The sequence below is a fragment of the Pelophylax lessonae genome (assembly GCF_965119305.1).
Source record: "Pelophylax lessonae genome assembly, chromosome: 7".
NCBI lineage: Eukaryota > Metazoa > Chordata > Amphibia > Anura > Ranidae > Pelophylax > Pelophylax lessonae.
Window position 1 is genome coordinate 74406864 of NC_138774.1, and position 15077 is coordinate 74421940.

Here is a 15077-nt window from a genome sequence, read left to right on the forward strand (position 1 = left end):
GAACTGTCCATCTCTGGGTGAGGAGCTTTTTTCCTATGCTATTTCTTTCACGCCCTTAGCTTTTGTTGGTTAATATCTTCTTTTTGAAGAAGGGCTGCATGCATAATGGGGGTATTTTTTGGTTGGATGTCTGGCGTGGTGGTGTGAGTCTTACTAAGATTATTTTCCCCGGTAATGATATGTTCATGATGTGAGTTTAACTTTTGCTGTAAAGCCATTCTTTGTTTGAGAGCAAAATTTGCTATGTATTTTTTTCCCTTTTCGTGTAAATATGTCTATATTTATTTATGTATATTGATTTTATGCTTATTGACTGCCAGATTTTTAATAAACAAAAATTGGGAAGAATGTTCCTTACATTGGTGGTCAGTGGGAAGAATGACCCTTACATTGGTGGTAAATAGGAAGAATGTTCCTTACTTTGGTGGTCAGTGGGACAAATGCCGCTAACATTGGTGGACAGTGGGAAGAATGCCCCTTTTGTTGGTGGCCAGTGGGAAGAATGCCCCTTACATTAGTGGACAGTGGGAAGAATGCTCCTTACTTTGGTGGTCATTAGGAAGAATATTCTTTAGATTGGTGGTCAGTGGGAGAATGCCCCTACATTGGTGATCAGTGGGAAGAATGTTCCTTACAGTGGTGGTCATGGGGAAGAATGTTGCTTACAGTGGTGGTCATGGGGAAGAATGTTCTTTTCATTGGTGGACTGTGTGAAGAATGCCCCTTACATTGGTGGTCAGTGGGAACAATGTCCCTTACATTGGTGGTCAGTGGAAAGAATGCCCCTTACATTGGTGGTCAGTGGGAAAAATGTCCCTTACATTGGCGGTCAGTGGAAAGAATGTTGCTTACATTGGTGGTCAGTGGAAAGAAAGTCCCTTACATTGGTGGTCAATGGGAATAATGTGCCTTTCATTGGTGGTCAGTGGGAAGAATGCCCCTTACATTGGTGGTCAGTGGGAAGAATGTTCCCTACATTGGTGGGCTGTGGGAAGAATGACTCTTACATTGGTGATTATTGGGAACAATGTGCCTTAGATTGGTGGTCAGTGGGAAGAATGCCCCCTCCCCACCGCACCCATTACATTAGTTGTTTGAATACTACCTATACAGACAGATAAAAAAGAGTATTGGTGTCATGCTACTGGCTATGCCAAGTGTTGAGGAACCTGGAACTAGGAAGCCACCAACAGATGGGAGGTCAACTAGTCACAGATCAGGGAACCCCTATCAATGTCTAGAGACTTTTATAGCCTAAAAAGTAAGTTTTAGTAAATCCACCCCAATGTCTACTATCTAAAATCCTGCACCAGCATACAGTAAGGACTTTTACATACATATTTCTGTTATTATTAGCTTTCAGCATACAGGCATATTGGTTATACTGGTCCTTTAAGCAAGCTAGTGGGTGCAAATGGCTCACAAATTGATAAATGTAGAGAAGGAATCATTGGGAGATGAGGATCAAATGATGAATGTGATGCAAAAAAAGGGTGGGCTAATAAAGAAACAGAACAGAACAAAGGAATTGTAAAATCTATATTGTGACAAAAAAGGAGAGATGACATAATGCAGAAGGCAAGGCTGAGACAACACAGAGACATGTAATGGGCTTATTCAGTATAGCAGCAAAGGGCAATGGTAATGCATTAAAAAATACAGTAACCTATATCAACCAATTAGATCTCCTGGTGTCATATCAGGAAATGATGACTCCCCATTAGTTGCTATGGGTTACTACAATTTGCACAGTGCTCTTTGCCCTACAGAATGAATGACAATTGGAGACACCCAGCATCCCCTGGTTATTGGAGACAGCCACAATCAATCACTTGACTACATTCCTACACACAAGCCATTGCAGAAACAGGGGAAGGATGCAGGATGAAATCAGCTTATAATATGGCTGAAAATCTCCTCCCATCCAATAGAGACAGAGTCATTTATCCGGATTAAACGAGACGGCAGCATGTAGGAGACGGAGAGAGCAATGGAGAGAGAGAGAGAGCATAGAGGCGAAAGTGACAGAGAGACATCAGGCTTTGGAGGAATAGGAAAAGGGAGGGATCAGTAAGGAGCGAGGGGGGAGACAAAGAGAGAAGCAGGGGGAGGGCATAGAAGGTAGCAGCTAGAAAGATGCTATGACACAAGGAGAGGAGGGGAGCCAGCAGGTAGTCTCAGGGAATGAATGGGGAGCAGGCGGCTGGAAGGTATCAGAAGCAGAGGAGATGGCAGGGAGGGAGAGGAGATAACCTGGAACTGATGCTAATCACTGGCAGCAAGGATACTAATCTGGAGCAGCAGCTGTTTCAGCACTGGACAGCGACCTGGCTGGGGAAGGTGGAAATGCAGAAAAATTAAGCAGCAGTGCAGCTTGGGCTCCCAAAGGCAAAGAGGGTTTCTCCAGCCAGTCAAGGCAGCCTTTTTTTTTTTTATCTTATAAGAAACAGAAGAGGTGCTTGCCGGTTGCTTCACCCAGGGATCCTTTTAATTTATTAGTGCAGGATAGCTATTGATTTTAGGCTTAGAGCAATCATTTAAGCTAAGGTGTGTGCACTGGTCTGTGTAGCAGCGCCTGCAGCCATCTCCTGGGGCAGGGTGACTAGTGGTCAAGGAAATGCTACCTGGCCCATATCAGAGATTTGGGGTGAGCTGAGGACAGGACTTGGGGCCAGAGTGGAGGAGGAGCAGGGGAGTTTTGGCTCTCCCCGTCCCCCCCGGCTGATAATGCTGCCAAGGAGCAATCGGTAAAAAAAATCGACCGGAGGAGATCAGTTGTTGGGAAAGGTGATTTGGAGAGGGGAGCCAGCTCGTTCCTCTCCGGTGTCCGAGCTGAGCACGGCGGGGCAAGAGGCGGACGTGATGGGCGAGTGGACCATCCTGGAGCGCCTGCTGGAGGCTGCGGTACAGCAGCACTCCACCATGATAGGGAGGTAAGAGAATGGTACACCATTGAGGGGGGAGGGCTGGGGTTCATGGGATCATCAGCATGGATAGAGACTGGAATTTTCAGACAACACAATGCATACTGCCTAGCCCACACATTGCAGCAATACCCTACAGAGCAACATGACCCATATTACCCACATGAGCAACATGACCCCTTATTGAGCTTTTGGCCCACTTCTTCTCTACCATATCATATGGCTCCATGCTACCCTACTGAGCAATACGGTCCCATGCCACCACAGTAGGCAACATGGCCTACTGCTCCCCTCCAGGGGGCCTACCGTACTCCAAATTAGACTGAAGCACTGCAGATATCCCCACCGACAGGTAGATTGAGGAGTGGGTGTGGTGACTGGTAGGCATATGTGGAGTACAAGGTTGAATGCCTGGATTGCTGTCATATATATATCTAACACATCACCTAGGCAAATTATAGCTTTTTTCCTTTTTGTCATATCAGCAGTGCATTCTAGACTTCAAAGGGTTAAAGCAGCTGAAATAATTCACCGGTCGGGGCTGCCCTGGGAATCAGAGCCCTGCACCATGCCTGCATCATAATACACATTTCAATGCAGCCACCGACAGGTGCTTGCAGGGATAAATTGGCACAGGGCGAAACAACAGCTGTTTGAAGCGAGCATTCACAGAACGCCAGTCTCTCTGTGAATGTACTAGGTGTGTCCACCATCATTCCCACTATTTACTATATGTCTTGTGTGTTGCTAGGGTAACGTATAAGCTCTAGCATAACCGTGCAAACCTGTCATTGAGTGATGTATGGACGCTACACTGTATATTCATGTACACAACGTTAATTGCCATCTCATAAAGATCATTCGTTCCCCGCAGTCTTCTCTATCTCCCCGCCTGAAATGTCACACTCCATTTGCCAATTTCCTGGCTGTTTGGTAACCCTGTGTAGGCTCTGTGTTTTTATTTTTTATTTTTTTCCAAAATTTTTAAATGCACTCTGCTTCCCCAGAATCTGCCTTCGACAGTGTTTCTCAATATAAAGGTCATTTAACAAATTGTATGTGCGGTAACCCACGGCAACCAGTCATCTTTTATTAATATGACTGCTGTAAATTGAAATCTGATTGGTTGATGTGGGTTACTCTGCTTTGCACATTATAGTTGCTTGTAACCCTGGCATATTTTTTTTGGATAGAGATTTTACAAGGAATGGGGGGAGGGGCGGGGGGGGGGGGGGCTGTTATGAGTATGCCAGCTCTGTATAGATTTGATGGTGCTTCATTTGGCCCTTTCATGTATAATTGGTGGCTGAACCAGTTCTGTGCTAAGCAGTGTCTCTTACAACTCTGATCTCATATCTATATGATGAATAATACATAGCGTGATATTACTGCTGTTGCTGCATGTTGTACTGGTTGTTACACATTTACGCTCTAATTTAATAAGGCAATGCAGGGTGCAGTCACCTATAACAACCAATAAGAATCTTTTTACTGATCTCACTACAGTAACCCTAAATACCATCACTTAGCTCTGCCATAAAAAGAAGTCCCGTCAGTCTAAAGGCTTTGCAATTGGGATCCTTGTTAAAAGATAATGAAGGTGCAAGGGTCTCAGTGCAAGAGTTTTCTAGCTGGAGGGGGTCTGATTATTAAAATGATAATTTTTCTAAAAGGTACATCAAATCTCTTCTATTTTTTGGGTCCCTTCCATTTAATAGCATGCCTTGCAGCAGCCAAGTAAACAATAGTAGGACCGTCATCACATTCTTGTTTACAAGGGCTTGGTAAACCAACAATTCAGGGAGAATATGTACAGTATTGTGCTGCCACGTTAGGTTTCACCTGATCTGAAAATACAATGCTGTTATTGTGATGCTGAGATCTGCAAAGAGAAAGAGAACTCCATTTTAGATGCATTATATCTGGTAAAACCTTCAGTAAAACAAATATATTCAAAGCAATGTTCCAATGTCTTCTCTTGCCCTGATTGACTAGAATACACCCAGGGATCCACAAAAACCTATGGTAAGGTACTGCAATTCACCTTTAGGGCTCGTCCACACTAGTGGTGGTAATGATCAGGAGCTGGTGGTACTGACTCCTGATCATATGACCACCATGACAGCCAATCATGGTGGTCATATGATTGGCAATCCTTCCTGCCCCCCCAGGCATAAAGATCTTGCTAAAGGGCCACCAGGCAGAAAAGGGTTGAGGAAGTTAAAGATGATTTCCAGCCAAAATCAATATTTGGACATATGCACTGTAAAAATAAATGAGCACTAATGAAGTGTTTGCCATGTGTGTAGACTGCAACATTATCCTATACAGTATAGTAAGCACCAGACGTTGGCGCTGGCTGTGATACAGCTCTCATAGCGGGTAGCTTGCTTAACAGCTTGTCCATTCATTAAACGCCTTGCCTTCTTTTCACAGTTCAAGGTGTTCTCTGATTGGAAGAGATGCTGATGAATGTAGGGATCTCCCTCTACCAATCACACAATGCCTTGCATTCTGCAAAAAGGTGTTTACTGAATAGTTGCACTCAGTGCTTTAAGTGGCCCAAAAGAGGTGCCGGTACTCTATTATAGCCTATACATTTTTCTTATATCAGGGCCCCCACAGAGTGCCCCCCACCTCACATCAGGGTCCCCACAGAGCCCCCCTTACATCAGGGTCCCCACAGAGCCCCCCTCACATCAGGGTCCCCACAGAGCCCCCCCCTCACATCAGGGCCCCCACAGAGCGCCCCCCATCTCACATCAGGGTCCCCACAGAGCCTCCCCACATCAGGGTTCCCACAGAGCCCCCCCACATCAGGGTCCCCACAGAGCCCCCCTTACATCAGGGTCCCCACAGAGCCCCCCCTCACATCAGGGTCCCCACAGAGCCCCCCCTCACATCAGGGTCCCCACAGAGCCCCCCCTCACATCAGGGCCCCCACAGAGCGCCCCCCCACCTCACATGAGGGCCCCCACAGAGCCTTCCCACATCAGGGTCCCCACAGAGCCCCCCCACATCAGGGTCCCCACAGAGAGCCCCCCCACATCAGGGTCCCCACAGAGCACCCCCCACCCAACATCAGGGTCCCCACAAAGCACCCCCCTCCTCACATTAGGGTCCCCACAGAGCCCCCCCATCCCATCCCACATCAGGGTCCCCACAGAGCACACCCCCCTCACATTAGGGTCCCCACAGAGCCCCCCCCATCCCATCCCACATCAGGGTCCCCAGAACTGCTCCTACTCACGTTTTTAGGCTGAGTCTGACACACAGAACTCACTGTGCTGTGCTAGCCTGGAGTAGCTGGAGGGAGGAGGTGGGTGGAGCCAACACTCCACTCGGCGCGCAAGCAGTGTATGCTGGGGCCTCACTCTCCTCCTACTCAGATGACTCATTGGTTGCTAGACGCCGGGCGGCGACAGCAACCAGTGCACTGCAGTACAGGCAAGCAGAGTGGCAGCTCTGCCGCCGCTGCTGGCCTGGGCTGGGACTCCGGAGCAGGGGGACTCACTGGTGGTGACTGGTCTGACTCTGGAGTGGGAAATATTCTCGGGGGGGCAATTGAGGGCGCAGATGTCCAAAATGAGCGTACTGGTACGCTAAGGCGCACGGAGAGGTGGCGGTACGCTCAATAGCCATATTTGGAAGTGGCGGTACTGAGTACCGGTGCATAGCGGCCCACTTAAAGCACTGGTTGCACTGTGTACTCCACCCAGAAGTATAGGTCTTACGCCGGACATTCGGTGCACAATATACTGCACGGGGTGAATAAAAGTAAGAGTTTAACAGAACCTTGCAGCGTACATACATGGCACACACTTAACCAGTATCAATTCATTTTTCCAGTGCAAATGTCCAAATATTGTATTTGGCTGGAATTCAGTTTTAAAAATTTGTAACAGAGCAGGGCAATTGTGCATTAAATGGAATTTGTGAGAATAGACATATGGGAGCTGCTATCACTGACTTCTTCAGGGCTGTCATCTTGATCCTGGAATTACTGTCTGGTGACTAGGCAGTCAAGCAATAATGGAACTAGAATGCAGCCAGTGAAGCCTAAATTGCAGTCCTGCATACTTTTTTTCAGGTTAGTGACTCACTAGGTAAAGACGTGATGTATATGAGAGCCATTATGTTTGTGCCTTTAAAAACAAGTCTCATATTTCTCTCACTTTAGGTTCACTTTAACCGCTGTAACAAACAGCGAGCAGGTAGGCTTTTATTGCAGAAGAGACATGCATTGTGTCTGCCATAAAATGCACCTAATAAACAAGCAAAAAGTTGGGGGAGCAAACCCTGAACATGTATTTCTAAAGCTGGTGCAGCTATGAACCAAGTGACATGCATATTAAAAAAGAATAGCGCACACATGCAAAAGAAATGACTATCAAATATGGAGACAATCCATAAATAAAAATGGGGATTTGGTCCCACCATATGGCCATATCGTGCTCAAGCCCACCACTATGTCAAAGTACCCCATTGTCAGTGGGTCCTTTTTTATGGATAGTGTAGGACCCACTGGCAATGGGGTACTTTGATGTAGTGGTGGGCTTGAGCACGATATTGCCATATGGTGGGACCAAATCCCCATTTTTATTTATGGATTGTCTTCATATTTGATAGTCATTTCTCTTGCATGTGTTCACTATTCTTTTTTAATAAAATGCACCTACCTACCTATCTGCTTGCTGTCTTCTCTGGAGCTGTAAACTGAGCTGCACATGTTCAGTGTAGCTTACAGCACCGGGCCAGCCTGTGTGTGCCAAAATGACAGCCTTCTGTGCATGCACAGGAGTGACGTCATCCCACGCTGGCCAATGAAGATGGGCAAAGACCAGCACACAGAGGAAGATGCTGATGCTGGTGAGGGACAGGTAAGTATTTCTCTACCTTTTAGGCCTGCTACCCCTCTTAAGCTGCTGTGGTGACTGAATATGATTGTACACAAGCTGTGGCAAAAATTATACCCAATGTCACATCCAATGGGCAGTCTCTCCACCAAATGCTACCCATTTAGGCAAAAGGGGCCACGCCACAATTAGCCAAATACTAGGCTTGCAGGCGCAAAGTGGTATTTTTATTTGAAAAAGCATTTAGAAGGTAGCACTCCTGTCCTGCTTTATCAAAAACAGTCCACTCTGGACTGCTTTTCACAGGAATGCATTGGGTCTTTAGTCTGGCCATATTATGTCATATTATGTCATTGTTCCTCTTCCTCTGGTGGTGGTCCTCAGTGCTGAAGGTAATGGCACCATGTAATGACATGCCACTGTTCTCTGCAATATTCTCTTCTAAGCCCTGGGCTGCTCGATAATGCGCCACCAGGGCTTCATGGCCTCACAGGAAATGAGTTGAGAATGATATTCAGTATTATTCAACCAAGAAGAGAACCAGCACTAGATCACAGATTAGAGTCTGGGGGAGGGGGAGGTCTGAGAGGAGGCATTACACAGTTTTATTTTTGTGAATGACCAACAGATTTTTTACAATTTTTATTATAAAGTACATTTGAGCTTTAAAGTGACCCTATCACCAGGCCATTCATTTTAACAAAGCTTCCTGTATGATTATTTGTGCATTTTACGTATTTTTTGCATTTACCTTTAAAAGCCTCCCTTCCTTAGTCATTCAAAAGCCTTCGAATTGCTGCTGATCACCGCCATCCTAGGTGGGATGTTAGTAGCCCCAGCAGACTCAGAGCTGTCACTCAACTGTCACTCCATTCCAGTGTTTCTCAACCTATTTTCACTTAATAAACAAAAGAAAAGATATGGCGCTACTCAAATAGAATAGTAAAAAATCTATTAAACAGTCCAATCTCATGAAAGTCCCAGGAGAACTGTAAAAAAATCTTCACAAAGCAATCTAATCACCGTGATGAAAAGATGTGTGTTGTTTTAACTTTCCTTACACCGTACTCCACCACAGAAAGTGTGTATAAAATGCACACTCACCAACCGTTTTTGGCAAAATTTGCCTTAATATAATACAACTCATTAATCAACAGTTTTTAGGGGGATCCTATGGTAACATGAATTTTCAAGCCCAGACATTTTCCAGGTATATCTCTCTCATACATCATTTAGGAAACTGACCCGAAAAAGGTATAATAAAACATCATCATGAAGTACGTTTATTAAAAATAAAACCAATCATAAAGAATATAAAATGCACACTTACATTAAATGGTGCTCTAAGTCAGCACCAAGATATACAGCCTCAATGTGCACTTACCACATACTCCAGAAGTGGCATGCGTACCAACGGCCGGATACGCTACCCAGGATGAATGTCAGTAATGGCAGACAAACAAAAAAGAAGTTGGGGGAGCACACCCTGAACATGCATTTCTAAAGCTGGTGCAGCTATAGACCAAGAGACATGCATATTTACAAAAAAGCGCACACATGCAAAAGAAATGACTATCAAATATAAAGGCAATCAATGAATAAATAAAAATGGGGATTTAGTCCCACCATATGGCCATATCGTGCTCAAGCCCACCACTACGTCAAAGTACCCCATTATCAGTGGGTCCTACACTATCCATATAAAAAAGGATGAATCCAACTTCTCAAACCCTTGGAGACACTTACTCCTAACTGGGAGAGATGTGCGACTGCACTATGAGGGACTCATCCAATATCTGCTAGTCAATGGACACTAATGGAGTACAGGTGTGGGAGGGTGGGGTGCTCAACCTCAGAGTCTGGTCAGACCGAATACATGACAAACAAAAAAGAGGTTGGGGGAGCACACCCTGAACATGCATTTCTAAAGCTGGTGCAGCTATAGACCAAGAGACATGCATATTTACAAAAAAGCGCACACATGCAAAAGAAATGACTATCAAATATAAAGGCAATCAATGAATAAATAAAGATGGGGATTTAGTCCCACCATATGGCCATGTCATGCTCAAGCCCACCACTACGTCAAAGTACCCCATGGTAATGGCAGACGCACAGCCTCAATGCATTTTTCAGAAATCGCATCATCAGGAAGCTCCCTTTCATTTGTGGCACCCTTTAAATTTATGCACAATCTCAAGGCACCCCATTCTAAAATGTAACAAAAACTAAATAAAAATGTGTATCTAATGCAGCAGAATACACACATTACCATAAGCACTGGACACCCAACAATAAAGAAAACCGCTTTTAAAAAAAAAAAAACTGTTCCCCCCCGCAGGTTTATGTCATAATGTGCTAGTATGCACCACATACTGTACTGTCACTGCTGCAGCGAATCCATCTTCACTCGGTTTTCCTTCTGGGTTTGCGGGCTCCAGCCGCAGCACAGCTCTCTCAACGGACTGCATGCTGTCCATTGAGAGCGCAGTGCTCGAGCGCCGCTGACGTCACAGGCTGCTACACATGTAAATATCTCCTAAATGGTGCATGTTTAGGAGATATTTACTAAACCTACAGCTAAGCCTTAAAGTGGTTCCAAAGCCTTAAGGTTTTTTACCTTACTGCATTCTATGCAGTAAGGTGTAAAACCTTCTGTGCTGCAGCTCCCCCCAGACCCCCCTTTTTCTTACATGAGCCCAATCCAATCCAGCGATGTGCACGAGCGCAACGGCTCCCGCCGCTGTCTCTCTCTTCATTGGACAAAGCAGCGGAGCTCAGGAGCGAGCACGCACGGATGCCCCCTGTGAAAAGTGGCTTTCAGTGGGGGCACCCAATGAAGAGGAGGGACCAGGAGTGTTGGCGGGGGGACCCCAGAAGAAGAGGATTGGGGCTGCTCTGTGCAATGCTTTTGCACAGAGCAGGTAAGTATAGATATGTTTGCTTTTTTTTTATACAAAAAAAAACCTCCTTTACAACTACTTTAGGCCGGCCACACACTGAGTGAATTTCTTCCCTGCAGCCATGGGTTGCAGGAAAGAAATTGCCTCAATTCCCGCATCAACACAGACAGGGGAATACCTCTCGACAAGCCATTTTATTCTCCTGGTGTGGGGGGGGGGGGGGGAGCTGTCATCACCGGGAGAAGACAGTGAATATTGCTAGCAGCTATACCAGCCGCTAGCAATAATTGCATGTGAAATCCGGCAGGCTGGTTGTACTCAAGTTGATTGATCAATCAACTTTGTACACTCAGCCTGCCCCTACATAGTTCGAAACTTGGCCAGTTCCTGCTGAACCGGCTGAGATTCGAACATCTATGACCAGCCTTATTATATGCTTACCGATAGGTACAAGATAAAAAGCAGAGTTTACTACTGCTTTAAAGGCAATTTATTTTTACCAAGCAAATATGCCTTTGCACACTGGTACTAACCAGTACTCCAGCTTCTCCCTCCGTTTCTCTCCCTCACACAGCTAACATGACCCAATTGCTGACAGAAAGGGGCAGAGGATGGCCAAGGACAATGCACAGGCATCTGATCTGTTCCTTTTGCACAGTGCCCAAGGTTGTATTGCTGCACAAAAAGAAGTTGTGGCATTGTATACCCAAAAAAAGTAACCAGCTGTTGACAATTTTTAGTCATTTTGCCGCCACACCTCTAAAGAACACCGACGGCACCCCAGTTGAAAAAGGCTGCATTGGTAGGTGAACTAGGTGAAAATTAAGTAAAAAAAACCCTAAAAATTATAGCAGTCAACACATATAAGGACTAGAAAGGTTCAATATATCTTGAACCAAAAAGCTTTGGTCTTGAACCTCTCACAATAGGTATGGGATTTAAACCATGCATTTTCCCAATCTTTAGTACACTACGTTGAGTAACGCCTCAATAAAAATGAGCATTACTGCCCTTCTATGACATAATGCTCTACTTTTGATAAACCAAGGAACAATGTAAACCTGACTCTTCAACGTTTAGATATCGTAGAGAAGCTTGCCATAAATGGTGCAAATGCCATGGCCACTGTGCAACTTGGGCTAGTGCAGCCCTCTTCAGATCAGGGAATCCGTTACTGCACAAACAACAAAAAATAAAAAGGGCCCAAACGCCTAGTGCATTATTTCCAGCACTTTATTAAGGGATTAAAAAATACAAATTATACTCACAAGCAGTGGTGGCTGGTAGTAAAAATGTTTTGGGGGACGCAAAAAAAAAAATGAAAAATGTATTTGGGGAATCGTTAATTTAACTCGTCGTGCTTCCCCCCTCCAGGTCCGCACTTACGCCTTGCGTTCCAGGGGATATGAAACCGGAAGTGACGCAGTGACGAATATTGATTGGCTAAAATCAAAAGTATGAGGGTTCAGGGCACAGAGGACAATTTGAAACAAGCCAATTAGAGTTTAGCCTCAAATAACATGCTTTTCAAAAGTTTACGGACCTAATAGACACCCATAGCCGCCCCTGCACCCCTTATTGACCGGCCGCCACTGCCACTACCACTGCCACAAATCTAGCAGTTCACCTTCTAACCTCATGGAATTGTGCAGTTGACAGAACCAGCTTACACATTTCGGGGGACTGACCTCCTTCCTCAGAGCAATGACTTTACGTGTCATTTTCACACGCTATTATTCCTTGTTGGTATAATCTGTATTTTTTTTAAACCTTTAATAAAGTGCTGGATGTAATGCACTAAGCATTTGCACCACCTTTTTGTTGTTTCTACCTACGATAAGTTATGATTCCATCTACAATACTGACTTTCTAAAGTGCCTGTCCCTAGTGAAGACAGCTAATTAGGGTTGAAGCTATATTGACCCCATCAGCCCCCGCTGTGCATGGCTAAAGCTCCGTACACACGTACCGATCGTCGTCATACAAACGTTCGTCTTTTCTCCCCGGGATGTCGATGTCTGTTGAAAAGTGCAAAGACAGCACAAGAATTTTGTCCGCCGACTTCAGCTGACTGCAGAAGTGATGTCATGTAATGGTTAACTTTCCCTGTGTTTTTTCTTTTCTGCGCATGCCCAGTCTTGCAAATCTGCGGTCTGTCGGCTGATTTCTGTACTGACAGGCGAACAATCGTCCGTTCTGGTGTCGGCATACAAAAATTTTTATGTTTGCAAGAAAGACTCTTGTCCGCAGAATGTGCGCAGACAGCTGTCGGAGGCACCATACTAACAAGCGTACAATCGGCAGATCTTTCGTCCGCCGACGTTTGTATGACGACGATCGGTACGTGTGTACGGGCCTTTACTCACAGATTCATCATCTTAGGAGTATACCATTAACCCCTACATTGCCACAATGATGACATTCCTTTCTAACGAACTGATATACTGCATTCTATGCACCCCAATGTAGCAGCTTCCACTTTTGTGTTGGAAACAGGTAAACTATAGATGTAGAACCTTACTATTAATAGATTGTGAAGGAAGATTGTTGCCTATAGTCATTTTATTCATACTAAACTGGGAGCAGTAATGGGTAAACCTGATTGGTTGGGGAGCAAAATGTAGTTATTTATTCAAAAACACCAACACCTATTTTATCTGTCTTTGCTTTTCCTGAATTAACAATAATAATTCTAATGGTAATTTTAGAATTAGGTCAAATTGCCTGTGGTTGAAAGTGTGCTAATTTTAACTAGTAAACCTGTATACTAAGAGAAAATGCTGGCAGTCATTATAACCATTTTTGAGTCACACATAGACGTAAGTACATTAGTATTCTGAATTCACACCTTTACTTGCTGTATGCTTATTCTTATTCAGTTAAAAAGTAGTGAAGCCAACAGCAACCAGACAGCTAGCTCTAACATTATCTATACCACCCTTTCTCAACCTTTTACCCAAGAGGAACCTTTAAAATAATTTTTAGGTGGAACCTCTGTTTTGAAGAAATATATTGGTGGCCAGTTGGAAAAATGTCCACCTTACAGTGGTCGTCAGGTTGGTACATATAAAAAGATCTCTGCTGTTGCTTTCCTAGCTATTTCAAGGGAATTGGCCCGAGAACTGTGCAGTCATCCTCAACTGGTAAGGCAGTTCAGCAGGAGCCGGCTGAGATTTGAACCATTAATGGGCAGACTAAATATACCAAGTTGATAGATTGATCAGCTTGGGTAAAACCAGACTGCCAGATTTGCTTGCGATTATCACATGCGGCTGCTGTAGGCGCTAACAATAATCACTGTCTTCCCCTGGTGTGGATGGCTCCCCCCCCCCTCGCTGGATAGCTGCAAGTGATAATCACTGTCCTCTCCTGGCAGGGACGCCATTCCCGGCCCACACAGCTGGGAAAAGACAATGGCCTGGCAGGAGGGATTCCCACATCAACGCTGTTTGTGTTGATGGGGCAATCAAGCAAATTTCTTTCTTGCAAACCATGGTTGCAGAAATTAAATTCACTCAGTGTATGGCCCACGTAAGTTGATTAGCCACAGCTTAAGGAACCCCCAGCAACCTCTGCAGGAACCCTAGTTGGGAATGGCTGATCTTTACAGTCCAAACATTGCACAAGCCAAATATTTCCCAGATGTGGGCAAAAATCAGTAGCTATGCACTGTTTGACATATTGTTTTGTTTCCAAGTAAGCAGATATAGGCTGGTACTGTGTGTGATGTCAATGAGCAGCTTCTATGACATATGTTACCCACATAAAAGAAGAAATAATTAGTTGTTCCTACAGTATGGAAGTCAGTAACGCTCATGCGATTGTTCCTTAATACTGACCATACAAAATGGTTGATGGTTGATTTACTAGTAAATTTACCCATTTTTACCAGCTCTCAATCACAAAAAAACAAAGGATCAAAGCAACCTGCCACCATCTCTGCCATATTAATCAATGTATAAATATAGGAAGTTCTGATGGTAGGTCACCTTCATCCACCTATTCGATTTTGTACTTAAAAGCACCCCGACCCCAACAATTGGAATCTGAAATTTGAATTTAAGGCTGATCATACACCTATTTTTTATTCAGCCAGTGGGCTGAAGGTATTAAGAGACTAACAAATCCACACAATTAAGGTAGATGAAGGATTCCCCCTCCCGAGAACCTTGAATTCGGGCAGTGGCACCCGCAGCTGTAAGAATACAATAAACAGCAGATGCAGCCAATTGGCTGTAGCTGTTATTGAGAAAAGCTGTTTGAGAATCATTTGAAAAAAAATGATCAACTTCTGTTGGGCAGGGACTGCTATACATTGATTGAAATTTGTCTGGTTCCTGCTGGAACGGCCACGTTTTAATCAGTGTATGGGCAGCTTTACTGGTAACTGTGAT

The 15077-nt window shown here is 44.7% G+C and overlaps 1 protein-coding gene across 1 annotated transcript in view; it reads left to right on the forward strand.

The window, feature by feature from the left end:
• Positions 1–2097: 2097 nt before the first annotated feature.
• Positions 2098–15077, forward strand: part of LOC309560649 (gap junction delta-2 protein-like) — an 88157-nt gene continuing 75177 nt past the window's right edge. The window contains exon 1 of the mRNA XM_082264270.1: positions 2098–2933. Within this exon, the coding sequence (XP_082120396.1) occupies positions 2863–2933 (71 nt within the window). The 5' untranslated portion in view covers positions 2098–2862. The remainder of the gene's footprint in view (positions 2934–15077) is intronic.